The 17,340-nt window shown below is 37.5% G+C and overlaps 1 protein-coding gene across 1 annotated transcript; it reads right to left on the bottom strand.

The window, feature by feature from the left end:
* Positions 1 to 1,932: 1,932 nt before the first annotated feature.
* On the bottom strand, positions 1,933 to 4,023 carry Slitrk1 (SLIT and NTRK like family member 1). Its single transcript, XM_076872631.2, has one exon. It carries the CDS (start codon positions 4,021 to 4,023, stop codon positions 1,933 to 1,935), a length of 2,091 nt encoding a protein of 696 aa, XP_076728746.1.
* Positions 4,024 to 17,340: the final 13,317 nt, after the last annotated feature.

Below are 17,340 nucleotides of genomic sequence, written 5' to 3'. Positions count from 1 at the left end.
TGCTTAGAAATCCCAGAGGAATGTGACTGAGGCCAGAATTGCATTGGTTCATAATAATTCAAATACTTCAATGCTTTTCTTGTTAATTACTGGGCCACAACCAGAAATCCAGATGATGGGAGAGAAACACTTCTTTAGGATAATGATTGATTTCCATAAAGATGAGTGCTTTAACAAATTTCAATATGCAGTTGCTGGGGCGGGGAGGGTGGGTGGACGCTAATTAGTTTTACCGTTTTCAGCAGATGTTGGATTCAAAATGCCAGCAGCATCTCAAATGCCAGTCATTAGGGCTGTCTTTCATGGAGGAGTGCTGACCAATGAAATCTCCACTCCGTTTAATGAGACCGATCTAGGCAGAATCAATTAAATCAAATCTCTCCTAACATCCTTAATATATCTGCAGTGTAGGCAGCACCAACAAAAGCAGCAGCCAGGGATTTCCCGTATTAATAAAGGGATTCACTGCCGCATTAAGAGAAGGGGGCAGGGAGGAAGTGTGTTGGAGGAAGACCTTACTTAGTGGACGGGAGAAAACCCATAAAGTCTGAGCAGGGGCGGGGGTGGGGACTGGGGAAAGAGAAGCTACATAAAGGGTAAAAGGCTAAGGCGATTAGAGAAAAGAGCCTTACTGTAGCTCAAGAAGGGGATCCACCCCCAACCATTTCCCTCTCCCCCTCCCTTCCACCGCAAATCCAATTTACCAGTTGCAAATATAAGCTGGAAAAATGTAAGGACCCAGATTTGAAAACATTTTCACTTTAATACTGAAAAAATATGCCATTATAAAATCCTCGAATAGAATTAGTAAGTTTCACGTGCTTCCTTGGTTCTTCTTTCCTACTTTATAAGTAAGATTTATACCAGCACAGAATTGCTACCATATGATCGCAGCCTAAGCACTAGAGTGACATTAATTGGTCATGCTTAACTGCCTCAAAATCTTTTTTTTTTCTTAAATAATTACACTGGTACTATAATAGAAATCATGGGTACTTATTTTACATTCAGATGGAAGGCATTATTGGATATGTATAGAAAAATATTACCCCTCAAAAAATAAAATAAAACATTACCATGAAAATAAAAGAACCCAAAACAACCCCTAAAAACTTCCCTCAACAAAATACATTGCTAACTCATAAAATGGACTGATGATTAGCCATGCAAATGTCTTAAATAAAACCTTTACATTTTTTTTTTTCACAGTAAACATACTCTTGGAACTGCCTACTGATCACAAATAATGGCGAAATGGCACTTTCTGATTATACTGTATTTTGTTTATAGAAAGTTTGATGATGGGACTTATCAGGTAAGAGGATGGGTGCTGTGATGGAGACGCCATCTCCAGTTGCTGGGAGGAGGGGGGGCGGGCGGGCAGAGTCCCTGGAGCGCGTGGATTCCATGCGAGCCATGCAGCACTTTTCGTTTGTCAGAAGTCAGTTACTTATTTACAATACATTCATGCCTTCGTGCAACTGCCCATCCCTGCGTAGCCAACAGGGAGCCATCATGGGGCTGTCCACAGGGGAAAAATAGATATCTATCTCTCTATATAGATGTGGATATATGTATATATGTATAGAACTGCGGCAGCCATCCCCACAGGTCCTTGCCAGGGGTAAGAGCACTGTCAATTCTTGTGGCAGAGCCCATGCTGGGCTTTCACTCAAAAGGACCTCAGAGCATAGAGCAAGCTAGTTGAGCGCTCTCCCAGCTCTGCACAGTCTGCTCTTTGTTTCCAGAAGGGAGCTGCTATGAGGTCAGACCCCTTCCGTTAAGTGAGTTTATAGTTATTTATTTACTTATGTCCATCAAGGCTTGGGGCAAGCTGGATTTGGGTCAGCGCTCCTCTAACCCCTGGGATGCTGGCGGTAGGGGAGGATGTTTATCGCTTTCCGGCTCCCCTCCCCTGTTAAGGTTGAGGACTTAGTCTGAGAGCGAGTGAGAGCCACAGTCATACACTCTATGGGACCCGTCTGCGTTGTAAGGCCCATTGTGCCAGTAGGAAGAGTCACAGACTGTCTGTAGGGAATTAATTTCGGACGCCGAGGAGTTGGCATCCCTTCTCTTGGACCGCTTTCGGTTCCTCAGGATAAACACGAGCATGCCCACAACGGTGAAGGCGGAAGTGACAAACACCAGCAGCAGTCCCGGGACCAACACCGAGATGGACACCCTGCTGGTGTCTAGGTAGGAGTTGGAGTGCGTCCCGGTCTCCGCCAACCCAGTGCTGTTTTTACTGTGCGAAGCTAACGTGGGCGAGATCCTCGCATACAGCTGGGGGCAGATCTCGTCATTAGAGAGGAGCATGAAATCCTTTCTAAAGAAGTTCACAGGCGTCTCACACTTGAGGTCGCTCATCAGCACTTCGGAACCCAGGCGTTCTGCCCATTGTTTGAAAGGCACAATGGTGCAGGAACACTCCCAGGGGTTTCCATGCAGATCTATCTGAATGATGGAGGTTAACTGGTCCAGTACCCCTGCCACCGGGAGGTACATAAAGTAATTGTTGTGCAGGCTGAGCTTAGAAAGCGAGACCCCAGCGAAAACGTCCACGGGGAGGGACCTCAGCAAGTTGTTGTTGAGAATGAGGATCCTCAGTTTGGGCATGGCATTGAAAGTGCCGGGGAGAATGAGCTGGATCGCGTTGTACTCCACGTTCAGGTACTCTAGATTCTGCAGTCCAGCGAATTTCTCCCGGGACAGCGTGTCCAGATAGTTGCTGTCCATATACAGCCACCTGAGATCCAAAAGGTTCTTGAAAGTGTTGTTCTCCACGGTGGCGATGTTATTGTTACCCAGATCCAACAAAATGAGATTCTTGTAATCCACAAAGTGAGATTTTCGGATGCTGTGGATCTTGTTATCTCGCAGAAAAAGCTCCTGCACGTTGGAAAGCTTGGGCTTCAAATCAGCCAAACTGCTCACGTTCCGGTTGTTGCAGTTCATCTTTAAACCCGACCCTGGGATGTGGTCGCAGCTGCAGCCCCCAGGGCAGGGCAAGCCATTGACTGGGGGTTTGTTTCTGGCGCTACCCGTTGCTATCGCTGTTGTGGGTTTGATTTTGATCTGCCAGTTGCCTGGGATCTTTGTACCTCCATTTGGAGCAGACCCTGGGGTGATATGATCCTCTTGCCCATTTGTCTTGAAAGGAGTTGGCAAGGGGCCAGGAACGAAGGTCTCTTCTTGGGCAGGGGGCGCCGGGAGACTAGAATCCACTCGATTTTTCAAAGGGCACAAGTCCTGTTCGGTGGTTTCATTGAGGTCTTTACCCTGTAGTCTGGTGGGGGCTTCGCAGACCACTCGGCCGATCAGGGCATTTTTGGGAATGTTTTCCAGCCATTCTTTCAGGGACAGCAGATCACACGTACAGTCCCAAGGGTTATCCTCTAGCAGGATCTCAGCAATGCCAGGGATTTGCTCCAAGACCTCCTCATAGGGCAGCGTTTTCAGCCGGTTCCCCCGGAGGTCGAGGTGGGTGATGGGCACATATTGGAACACATTGGCAGGTAAGGTACTGATAAGATTGTCATTTAAAATGAGTACCTCCAGCTTGTTCAAGTCCTGGAAAGCTCCGGGGTCTATATCCCGTAATAAATTAAAATCAGCCTGGAGGTATTCCAAATCGTCCAGCCCCAAAAAAGTCTGCTTTCGAAAAGACTTGATCTTGTTGTTGTTGATGTGTAGCCTTTTCACCAGCTGCAGCCCCAGAAAAGCCCCCGGAACAATTTCATGCAAGCCATTGTTTTCCATATGCAAACTAACTGCATTATAAAAGTTAGCGAACTCATTAGGGAAAAGTCTAGTGAGGGAATTGCCATGCAGAAATAAATGGTAAAACTGGGAAGTCGGGGCGGTGAAACGCTGCAGACTTGTAAAGCCCTTTTTTTCACAGTCTACGTGTAGGTCCCCTTCTATCTCATTGCAGGAACAGATCTTCTCTTTGCAAACGTCCCCTGTAACGTTTCCAGCGGCAAAACAAAGAGACGTCTCCAGCAACAGAATCCAAAGCAGCATTTTTAAAGCGAGCAATTCATCCCCGATCTCATCACAAAGTAACAGCAACCATCCTGCTCGCCACAGACACAATTCAAGTTCATTTAGTGCTCCAATGTCCGAACCCAGGGAAGGAGAAGAAAAGGGTTTGGGGGGGTGGGGGTGGATTCCTTCCTCCCTAACCCCCCCGCACTGCAATAGCCCAGACGCCAGTCAATAATTATATTCACAAACTATTCAGGCACGTAGTGCAAGGCAAGCAAAAAAAGAAAGAAAAAGAAAAAAGGAAAAAAAAAATTCTACTCTACCTCAAACCTTTAAAGATAGCCCCAAAGAAGTTAAGTATATACATATAAATTAAAAATATACCCTTACAGATCTTGTCTAGAGGTCCTCACTAATAAGAAAGGGAACAATGCTAGTAATTAGAAGCAAGTGCATGTTAGAGAAACAAGCAGGTTTGCAGCGTAGTACAGGCGCACTGCCTGTGCATGGCTGTGCGTCGGACTGACCTTGCCTCTCTGATACAAAGCAGGCTTTTCGGCGGCTTCTGTTGTTGAGGCTGCCGATGGAGTTCTTGCTGTGGTTGCGGGTTGCCCAGAAGTCCCCCCGAGGTGCTGTCCAGTCCCCCCGGTGCTGAAATCACGCCCGACCAAAGGACTCACGCTGCCCAGCCAATGGCGCTGGAAAATTTCCGCAATCGCTGCGTTTTGTGGTTGTCCATCCTTTCCCTTTCCTCCCCTTTGAACCTCTTCAGGCTTTTTTTTTTTTTCCTGTGCTTCCACTCTCGCTTACTCGCTCCTCTTTTCTTGTTCTCCTCTTTCTTCTGCTCTTTCGGAATTACGTGGAGGGGGGAGGAGAGAGGGGGAGCTAGTTGTCTGAGGGAGGAAGAGAGCGCGAGAATGGGGCGGGGGGTGGAGGGGGGGAGTTGCTAAGAAGCTCTGCTCGTTCCAGCCTGGTGCACTCTGAAAGATCTGACACCCTCTGCTGATCTGCAGTAGCAAAAATCCATCTGGTGAGGGAATGCTGAAGAAAAAAAAAATCAATCCACGTACAGGGCAAGCGTTAAAAATGTGGGCATTAAAGGCTGTCGATCTACATAGACGCTTGTTTTAAATGGATTATTTAATTCTTTTTGCGTGCTGAAAACTTTACCCTTTCCTTTCCTTAACAACCTCACAGCCCCCGCTAGCTGTATCGTTCGGAAAGCAGTGCTTTTAAAACATTTATTTCCCAATGGCTTGAATAAAATTAGTGTCAGGGTGTCAAGCGAACAGCAATTTGAGGTAATTATACTGCACGCCATTTTCATCGGTGCTTTAAATGCATTTCTGCCTTCTCTGCAGTACAGCGTTTTATGCTATTTGATGTTTTTGAAACCTTTTTTTTTTTTTTTGGCATGTTGAAAGTGGCTATTCGGAACATATATTGCATAATATCACAACTAGGTATGAAATATTTGTTGCAAGCTATATGATTTAAGCATACTCTTTTCCTTTTTAAAGTTTCTATAGAAATTTACTTAATTTGGTCTTTGAGAGTTAGGTTTTTCTGATGATTTCTTGAATGTTATTTAAGTCTGCAGGATGGATATACAATGCATGCGTACGTCTGTCTTTTGATTCCAGACCCGAATCTTTCACTGAGACCTGGAAAAGGAGAGGGGGGGACAGGAAAAAAAAATCTAAATTCGTGAGTGCTCTTGACCCACTGTCAGGCAGGCGGGTGTACAGCAACACACACACACACACACACACACACACACACACACTCACACACAGACATCCACCCACCCCCCCACACACATACACCTCCCCGCCCCCCCTTCTTCTTCTTCTTCTTCTTCTTCTTCTTCTTCTTCTTCTTCTTCTTCTTCTTCTCCTCCTCCTCCTCCTCCTCCTCCTCCTCCTTCTTCTTCTCCTTCTTCTCTCTCTCTCTCTCTCTCTCTCTCTCTCTCTCTCTCTCACACACACACACACACACACACACACACATACACACACACACACACACACACACACACACACCACTTACAAAGTTTGCACTTCAGATCTGAATGAATTTAAAATGCATACAAGTAAATAACCAGTTGCTTTGAGAGGAAGGAATAGAAATCCGGGGTCTCTTGAGCTCTCTGGAAAGGTTATCTGCTGGTAGCCTGCAGCACCTCTCCTCACAGATGCTTGCTGGGTCATTGGTGCTGGGGAACAGAATGCTCTGGTTTTTTTCCCAGCAAGAGAATCACCAGGTTCCTCAAACTTGAAGCTTATTAATAATATACGAAGTTCCACAAGCTTTCCAAAGGGGCAAAAGTGAGATAATACTGTTTCTCTATCTATCTTTTCTTGAAATGGACACCTTTTCCATCAATATCCAAAAATTTTATGTATCATTTGAGCATTTGGAATTTATATGATTAAAAAATATTGCTTGGTGCTTTCTTCAGTGAAAGCAGAGATGTAAGTTTACACCATTTTTCCTTTTAATTATGTGTTGGGCAAGTTGGAAAGTTGTTACAAGCAGGCAAAAATTTTGTGTTAAAAACCAAATATTTGAGGGTATGTGCATTTTGAGAAGGCTAAAGAGTGAAACTTTGGAGAAAGAACTTAAATTGGGGACATTCCCAAGGTTAAGGAGAGTGTTACATGTGTTAAAGTGATTTTTCTTTTCTAAATTTAGAGAGTGCTTTTGTGTGTGTGTGTGGGGGGGTACCTGGGGGATTGAACCCAGAGGTGCTTAACCACTGAGCCACATCCACAGTCATTTATTTTATATAGAGAAGGGTTTTGTTGAGTTACTTAGGGCCTTGCTAAATTACTGAGGCTGGCTTTGAACTCAGAATCCTCCTGAGTCCCTGGGGTTACAGGCATGCATCACCATGCCCTGCCTGGAAACTAATTCTCTCCTCCTCCTCCTCTTCCTCCTCCTCCTCCCCCTCTTCCTTTTTCTTCTCCTCCTCATCCTCCTCCTCCTCCTCCTCCTCTTTCTTCTCCTCCTCTTGCTCCTCTTCCTTCTCCTCCTTCTCTATATAAGTTTATTTATTTATTTATTTTAATGTGGTGCTGAAGTTGGAACCCAGTTGCCTCACACATGTGAGGTGCTCTACCATTGAGCTAAAGCCTCAGCCATGGAAACTAATTCTTAAAAGGAGAAAGTTTATACATATGCTTTCATCAAAACAAATATGTTGTAATCCTTTTCTGGTAAAATTCAGTGGAGGAGGGGTGGGATTAGCTCTCAATTTAGTATATGGATGAGGGAGGGGGTGGAGAGCTTTCTACAGACACACCATTATACTACTGAAACAATCCTGTTTTTACCTAATACCATTACCACATAAAGAGAGAAAGAAAATAGCTTAATCAATTTGAAACCACTTCTCAAAACAAATTCTATGCATTTGAAAACTGCAGAGTAGTAGAGTTAAATTGAAGGAAAAGATACTTGGGTTACTTTGTGAATAGTAGGACTTAGCTATGAAACATATTGGCCCTAGACTCTACCCTGAGAAGGGAAAGCAGCCTAGTGCAGTGTCAGTGAAGGATAGAAATAGGCATGGCTCTGAAGAGGAGAGAGAAAGAATGCTGGATGCTTAAAAAGAAAAAAAAAATATTTATGGTGATCATCTATAATCACACTTTTAACCATAATTGGTTACCTTTTTTTTTTTTTTTTTACCTGACCGAATAATACCTGTATGTGAAGGAAGCCGAAGAACATATTTAAGTTCCCTTCAGTAATCACATTTAGGTAACCTGAAATTGATATTCAGATTGCATCCTCCTCTATCTCTATCAATTAAATTCTTTTTCCCCACCTCTGAAAGCACAAATCAAGTTACCACTTATAGATGTTATAAAATGCTTCCAGTTTTATTCTCTTCAAATAGTTTATTGTATTTGTGCCATAAAAAAAAAGTGTGGTAGTGTGCTCAATATATATTCAACATAACTGAGTATATTTTTGTTCTTCAGCTCATTTCATATGATAGTTTTTAAGTACTGATTTGATGTTTAATTATAAAAGTAATTATGAACAATGAACCCTGAAAAGAAAATGTGAAGGTTTTCCCACCTCTATGAAGATAATCACTACAATGCTGAAAGAAAAGAATATAGACACAAATATATGGTTCTACTCAAAACATACCTTTTGTAATGAGCTACCAAAATACTTAAAATAATTATGTTTATAATAAATGCATTTTAGAGAAAAAAAACAAGTTTGAAAAGCACCCAAACAATTCCCAAGGATTATATCAAGATTATATTATATACTTGATATAATATAAGTTCATTTCCTTATGGGAATTAAACACATATGAATGGGAATTTTTATGTGAGCTAAACATTTTCAATGCCTTCGGGGAACATTTCTTTGGCACTGATTCCTTTCCAAAGGGTTCTACTCCATGTATTTGAATTCAAGTGAACTTTTTCAATTGCTTTGCCTCTCATAACAGATGATCTTAGCAACCATAGATAAAGGACTCTCCAGTTGATGATGAAAATGGATAATATTTGCTCAGGGCTATAGTTTCATTTCCAGGCTATGACCAGAAGAATTTCAGTTGTATCATTAAATGTTCTTACATTCTTATTCTCTCTCAAGTTCCTCTTTCAACAAAAGTTACAGGTAATCACAAAATTAGGGTATCATTAGTCAATCATCCATTTTTCCAAATAAAATGATCAGATACTTCCCTATGTTCACTACACATTTAAAATCCAAGAGTAGAATTTATAGCAAATATGAATTTACAGTAGTTTAGCACCTCTAGGTTTCATCCCTGGTACTATATATTATATACTATTATAGTATATGTGTTACATATACGTGTGTGTGTGTGTATGTATATATATTTTTTCTTTTATTCCTGAGATAGGGTCCACTAACTTTCCCAGACTGGCTACCTTGAAGTTATGATCCTCTTCCCTAGCTCCTTGAGTTGCTGAGATTACAAACCCAGAATTAATTGAATGTATTTTTATTCTTCAGCTCATTTAATACAATAATTTTAAAAATACTGATTTGATATTGAATTATATAATTGATTATATTTTTGTTGATGAAAGATAAAATTATATAAGACAAGTTCACAGATATCTTTTCCTGATCGACAATGATTTTTATCCCAGGTATTACTATTTATAACTTATTGGTGCAGAGTGAATTTGATATTATCATCCTATTTTATAGGTGCACAAACAGAGACTGCAGAAAATGAATAACTCCCCAAGGTTAAATAACATCACTTGACTTTGCCTACAGTTAAAAAGCTGCAGACTTATGAGCTTACCTTTTACTAATACTCATAACTCTCTATTTGTTGTTAATGTATAGTACTACATATTACCTTAGTTGAGCTGTCTCGGGATGAGTTCCTTATTAATAAACTAAGACATTGTAGTGATTTTTAAATCCCTTCTAGCTCTTTTTTCCTGAATCTAAAACTCTTTAAAATATTTTCAGAAAAAGTCCAGCATCTATCCTTCCTTAGAATTTTCACAGTCAGGTTCAGAATGTTTGTTACTATATTAGCATATCCACTAGATTTTAAACTAAAAAATGAATATAATAACCACTTTCAGTAGTTCTTCTATTACTTTCTTATTTTTCACAAGATAAAGAAGTCATTGGAATTCTTCCTTATTTTAATAAAAATTGTAAACTAAGAGACATAAATCTATTGCACCTGTAAACAATGATTAGTCTATAAGATTCTTCCCCACTTTTCAGTATTGTCTTTTTGTACATTAGAAATATTATTCTGGAATAGGGTGATAATATAAGATTATATTACATGACTTCTGAAGGCAAAGTCAGTAAATCTTTTTATAATGTTATTATAGTAGATTACTTTTCAAAAAAATGGGTAACTTTTTTATCAACAAAGAAATAATAATCTCAGTGAAACTTATCAAAACAATTTCATATTTTTACCTTGTGATTTAAGGCATAATTGTCACCTGTTCTTATCATCTGCAATTTTATATGGTTCTGGGCCATAGGTGTGACTATCTGCAAGTGGAACTGAATATGTTATAAAGGCTTATTTGTCTAATAAAAGTCATATGAATCAATATTTTGCAGTTATTGAAAAGATTGCTGATCAAAAATATGTCTTTGTGTATTTGAAGTTTCTAATTCATTCCTATTTGTTTAACAAAAATAAGACAACCAAAGTTTTGCCTGGCAGAGGTTCTAGTCTTGGATATATGCTAAACTATCTTGAAGTATACAGAAGGATATATGTTAATTGTTGCACTTGTATACTTACTAAGTACTTATTCCACTCTTTCATTATATCACACAGGTCTTGGAGATAATCACTTAAATAAAAATAAACTAAAAAGTTATGTTTTTGTTTTATACAATGTGTTATGATTTGGATTTGAGGTGTCTCCCAAAAGTTCACATGTGAGACAATGCATAAAGGTTCAGTGAAGACATGATTGGGTTATGAGTTCCTTAACCCAATCAGTAAATTAATCACCTGATGGGATTAATTGAGTATTAACTGAAGGCCTGACTGGAGAAGGTGGGGCATTTGGATCCTGGCTTTGGAGTATATATCTGTATCTGGCAAGTGGAGATGTCTCTCTCTGCTCTCTGACCATTATGTAAACTGCATTCCTCTGCCACACTTTTTCACCATGATGTTCTTCCTCACCTTGAAACCCAAGGAATGGAAGCTGTTGTTTATGGACTGAGACCTCTGAAACTGCAAGCTCTCAACTAAACTTTTTCTCCCCTAAAATTATTCTGGTCAGATCTTTTAGTCATAGGATCTAAAAGCTGACTAAAACAGTAACCTAGTGTGTGTGTGTGTGTGTGTGTGTGTGTGTGTGTGTGTGTGTGTGTATGAATGATGGGGGAATGGGTACCAAGGATGTAATCCAGGGGTAGTTGACTACTGAGCCACATCCCCAGCTCTATTTTGTATTCTGTTTAGAAATGGGGTCTCACTGAATTGCTTAGCACCTCGTTTTTGTTGAGAATAGCTTTGAATTTATGATCATCCTACCTCAGCCTACTGAACCACTGGGATTACAGGAGTGTACCATAGTACCCAGCCTTTTCTTAATATTTTGAAAAGTTAATACAGTACTATGTGCCTGGTCAATAACCAATAATGTATTTTATCATACAATAATGTATGGTAATGCTAACGCTAGGGATATGTTGCTGGTTTTGCAAGAGAAAGAGGAATATAAAATTAGTTTTTGTGCATATGGAGGATTAAGGATCATGAGAGTATAAATATCTACCAGGATTAACTTTAGGTTATTGATCGGGCTTTAGAAATGTATAAAATATGTGCAAAGGTAGACAAATGGGTACTAAGATATTAGCTAGGAGAAATAAGTTCTGTGATTCTACCAAACAGAGGGTGGCTTACAGGTGGTAATAATGTACAATATATTTGAAAGAAGTTACAAGAAATGTTACAAGTTTGAGAAGATAAATTGGCTTATCCTTACACAAGATATTCATGTATCAAAACATCATAGGGTACCTAATAAATATGGATAATTGTTAAGTGTCAATTTCAAAATTTGTTGACTAATAATGTATTTGTAATGTAATGTGACATTTTTGTTATTAGTCTTTCAGAGCTGTCATAAAATTTTGAATAAGTTAAATTGTCTTTTTCCTCATTTTTTTTCATAAAAGTTCTCTTTATCTCTCTACCTATCTCATTAGTTAGGATATATTCTGTCCTATTCATTACTACATTTACTTTGAGATGTATTTCAAACCATAATTTGATTTTCTTTCTTTGAGAGTACTTTTCTGAGCTAGAGATGCTCAATGCTGCATTTAGAATATATTTAAATTCTTTTTCAACTATTTCCAGGAAATGAAAAAAGAAAAAAAATATTTTTTATTCATGGATTATGCACATATTGATGCACATGCCTACATCACCCATTCATACACCTCAATCATCAAATAAAGCTTACAATATGCAAGACTCCAAAATGCAGAATTACAAGATATTTACAGTGTCTTTATATTCATTTTTAGTTTTGATACTTGAATATTCATTTTAATCCAGAATAATAAATCTCTAAAGATAGAATCATATACTCTACTCTAGGGCAGGTAGAGAGAGATGCATTTAACAGAGGTGGATGCCTTTTTTGTAATGGCTGTTAAAACATAACATTCAGGTGGTTAGTAACTAATTGGTTGGCGAGAAGGGGCCTCTTTCTTCCTTTTTTGGATCTCTGAACAAGAACATTATACTAATAACTGATTTTGATATCAGTATTATATAAATGAAAATCCTGTGGGCATTTTAAACAATCAAGAAAAAAGATTAAATAGTATTCATTAAAATAGGAAACATGTATTTTCTCTTCAGTTGGAATTTGCAGTTCTTGTATTTATTAAGTTGTAAAAAAGCATATTGCGCATGATCAGCTGCCTGGCGCAATGGAAATATCATAGTCTTTGATATTCAATCCAGGAAATGATGTGTTGATATATACTTTTCTTAAGTGTGGAATTTACCCACAACCTCACACTTGGTAATTGATTTTGGAGATAAACTGTACATATCATTATAAATTATATATAAATTTGATATTGATTTTCTCAGATCTCACAGTGTCCAGGGCAGGTCATGATTTGTCTGGCTAATTAGATGCATGTGTCTGGATTTTGAAATTGTAACTAATGACTTCAGGGAAGAATAGAAAAATATCCGGGTGGTGGTAGCAATGGCAGCCACACATGTGTCTAATACAGTAGTGGCAAGGTACATGTGGTTAGCATCTGATTCTGTAAGAGAAGTTATTACAACCTGTTTTGTCACTGGTCAAAGCATTAGCCATACCATCCTCAGTATTCAGTGTCTATGGGATGATTTCTATCAATTCTTATTATAGGACCAGTTTTGATACTGTCCATATACCAACCAAATCTAGTTTCTGAGACTTTCCTGAAATTCTGTTGTTTCTTTACACAAAATGTTTTTTATACTTGAATACATCACAAAATCTTACCTACTAGAATGGGAATAGAGTGATTGCACATTTTTGTTTTGCCAGGAAAATTTTAGTTTATGCTGGCTTTGAGTAGTAAAAGTTAATAATTTCAGATTTAAAAGTGTTCAAATTCAATAATATAAATTAGCTATATCATTAATTTAATAACGAAGACATCTATCCCTTTGGTAATATTAAAGGAAGTTGATATAAATAATGTGCTAGACAGTGTGTTCTATGTATATTTAAAAATAGGGGGGAAAGTCCTAAATTTTGATAACAGATTCTGATAACACCCTTTCTATAACATATCTGGACATTATTTATTCATGCTTTTCACTGTATAATTATCATACCTTTTGCCTCAAAGTAGGTACAGCTTGGTGGCATCCATGTCCATGATGAAAATTAATTAATAGTTATCACATTTTAAAACTCTTTGTAACTACTGTTAAAATAACTGTTCATAAACTTCAATACATAGAGAATTAGAAAAATAAGTAATAAATCCATATTTACAGAGGTACTCTGGAACCCAAGTTATCAAAATAGAATAGGGAAAATCACATATAAGTATCTGTAACTGAATATGTATATGTACGTGTGTGTGTGTGTACAAATATTCAGTTATTCCATTAAGAATGAGTTTTATGGCGAGTTGTGCAATACTTAAGGGACTGTGAAGGCCTGATATAGTACAAACATCACAATACTCAAAGATTTTTTGTTATATAATATTCAACACCTATTGTTAAATTATGCACATAGAATCTAAGAATTAATTTTATATCCTACAAAAAATATAAAATAACTCAAATAAACTTTATACTGGGAACTTCTTAAAATTAAGTTTTAATTAGATAAAATTTTATATTTTGGAATTAATATAGTCAGAGCAATTAGTAATTCGCCATTTTTTTTCTATCATTCCCCTAAACTCTACCACTTTTTTTCTTTAATTTTTGTTTGTTTGTTTTTCTTTTTTTATTTCATAGTGCTGTGATCAAACTCAGGCATTGGCACTTTTTTGGCAAGCTTTTTACCACTGAGCTATACCCGCAGCCCCCATTACCAATTATTTTTCTAGTGTTATCTTATCAAATGTATTTAGACAAAAAAGTAGGTAACTAGGAATAATTCTGAAACAATGATGATTCAGGATTTTGGAATATTACCGTGGATACTTGGCAGAACACAAATTCAAATTTTGCAATAATAGTTATCTTTAATCATTCAACTTTAATTTTAGACTTTTCAGTCACATGTGTAATCAAAGTATCTCCAGGAGCATATTCTGAGGTACACTGATGTTTGCACCTTAAGCCACATGGTTTGTATGATTCCCTTCAGGAAATTTCACTATTTATCATTTACTTGTGGTCTTGAAGCTAGGCTATTTCTTTATAGATAATCATCTACATTACAGTCATTTCTTTCTTTGAAAATATACCATGGAACAAGTGTTCATCTTAAAAAAGTAAAACATATACTGAGTTCTCCACTAGTTCAAGCTGATGTTCATTTCTGAAACACAGTGAGGTAGGTGTGCTCTTCCTGGAATATTGTTGCTTTGCCAAAGCCTTTCTCCTTCCAACAGTTACAGTGAAACTACAAATGTAACTTCATTTCTATTAGCTGATTGACTTAAGGAAAATTTACAAGTACACATACACACAAAACACATACATGTATGTGTACATATTTGTGTGTTTTCTGAAATGTGGTTTCTGTCCTGTTTTCCATTTGTATGATTTTTGAAATTAACTCAATCTTCTTCTGCCTCATTTGGAAAAATAACTTATTTTTAAGAAAATATTCCATATACATAATAATAGATGGATTATATTCTTTGTTTATGTCTCTACAATAATCTCTGCCTGTCTTATTTATGTATGTATTTTTTTAAACATCTATTTTTTAGTTGTAGTTGGACGCAATACCTTTATTTTATTCATATATTTTTATGTGGTGCTGAGGATCGAACCCAGGGTCTTGCACATGCAAGGCGAGTGCTCTACTGCAGATCCACAACCCCAGCTCTGTATTTTTATTTTTATTTTTTCCAATGTGGCATGCCTTGGCAGTCTTATTTTTTAAAAATCCACTTGACTGACATAGAAAATATAACAACATGGAATATTTCACATAAAATTAAAAGGTTTGAGTAACAAAAAACAATTTACTATATAGTTCTGTTTTAAAACTAGTATGTAAAATATATAACAGATGTTTCAAACTCATGTGGTAACTCAATGTTATCTTAAATGAAATTTTTGGCATAATAGGTTTTTTTAAAGGAGGAATATTAGGAAGATCATATTGTATAGCCACTTTCTAAAATGCCTTTGTGCATAAACCAATGACTGTATATAATCATTCATTTTTTTGCATCATTATAATTGATCTCAGATAATTTGAATCTTGTTGAACTTATTTCTGTGTGATATCAGCCCCTTTGAGATACATGCCTTATTCCTACAGGCTGTACCAACACCATTAGTCACATCTCTAACTAATGGTATTTCTGAGTAAGACTTGCTGAAATAGTCACTACCATCACATAAAATATGTGTATAGCATTAGGAGATAGCACATGACATTTTGCCTCTGAGGTGGTCTTCAGAAATCAAAATCAAATGTCATAACACAATGGGATATCTCAAAGAGAAATCAAGTAGATGCAATATCTTGTTTCTATAAATTATAGTTTAGCTCACAGGACTTAAACATCTGCAAATGTGTCAATCAAAAGACACTGAAATTGCTCCACCAACCTAGGTCAATTAAGGTATCATTTCTTTTTTCCTTTCAATTTTAGGCTTATGGTAACTAATGTCAGCTCACATATGTCTGGTACAGGGATAGCTGCATTGTGATCTCTGTACCCTTTGTTCCTAAAGCTAGAGTTATCAAGCAGATTCATGATAGTCTTACAAGACTGAACATTTTTGGTTAAATAATAGGAGAAACTTGTAAATGAGTCTAGTAGCTCAAAATAGCAGACTTTTGTCCACAAACATGTTCTTTTATGACAGGTTGTTAATGAAATGATTTTGAAGAAACAAATCAATAATTTTGATTTTAAATTATTTTGATTTTAATTATTTTGATGTATCCATCAGTTGAAGAAAATTTTATGTGTATATCTGCCTAATATATAATAAAAAGGAGACTGTCAGAAATTTGAATTGGTAGTGACAAATATGCATTTGTAAGGGCATCATTTTTTTGAGAAATAACTTAAAATGTTTTCCTAAAATGAACATGGTATGTTAAGTGGTTAGTTTCACCTAATAATTTAAGGAGGAGTGAATAGTTATGTTTAAATAGCACTGTACATGATTTATCTTGAAAGTATGTTGTACATTCAGTTATCAAATAGTTGAAGTTGATGTGAATTTCTGAGTTGCAGTAAAATCTCTCTTGTTAAGAGATTAAGAATCTGGTAAAAATGCTTCCAATGCAAGGTGTTTAATTGAGTTGATTTTAAGGAATTGTTTCCATGCAAAGTGGTACATACCTGTCATCCTGTCATCTCGGCAACTTGGGAGCCTGAGGCAGGAGGATTGCAACTTAAAAGCCAGCCTCCTCCGCAACTTACAAGGCCCTAAGCAACTTAGTGAGACCCTGCCTTAAAAACAAACAAACAAACAAAAACATTAAAGGGGCTGGGGGTGTGCCTAAGTAACTAAGCACACCTGATTGAATCCCGGCACCAAAAAAAAAAAAAAAGATAATATATTAAGGAATTGCTTTCATTTATGCCTACTAATGTTAAGAATAATAGTAAAATATATAGATCATTTATGCCTATTCCAAAATTTGCGCTATTATAAGTACTCTTAATTATGAATAATATAAAAATACATTGTTATAGTTTGGATTTGAAGTTACCCCAAAAATCTCATATGTGAGAAAATGCAAGATGGTTCAGAGAAGAAATTATTGGGTTACAAGAGTCTTAAACCAATTAGTGAATTAACCACCTGATTTGATTGAATGGTAACTGAAGGCAGGTGGTTGTGGTTGGAGGAGGTGTGGCATTGGGGGGTGTGGCTTTGGAGTGTATATTTTGTTATCTGGCCAGTGGAGTATCTCTCTCTCAGCTCCCTGATCATCATGTGAGCTGCTTCCCTCTACCTCACTCTTCTGTCATGATGTTCTGTCTCATCTTCAGCCTTGAGGAATGGAGCCTGCTCTCTGTGGATTGAGATCTCTGAAACTGTGAGGCCTCAAATAAACTTTTCCTCCTCTCTACAGTTGTTTTGGTTGTGTCATTTTAGTCATAGCAGTGAAAAAACAGACTAAAATATATATAGATCACTTTTTGTCCATTCATAAT

This window comes from Callospermophilus lateralis, chromosome 12 (genome assembly GCF_048772815.1).
Source record: "Callospermophilus lateralis isolate mCalLat2 chromosome 12, mCalLat2.hap1, whole genome shotgun sequence".
Lineage (NCBI taxonomy): Eukaryota > Metazoa > Chordata > Mammalia > Rodentia > Sciuridae > Callospermophilus > Callospermophilus lateralis.
The sequence above is the reverse complement of the archived record's forward strand: the minus strand, read 5'-3'. Positions and strand labels throughout refer to the sequence as shown.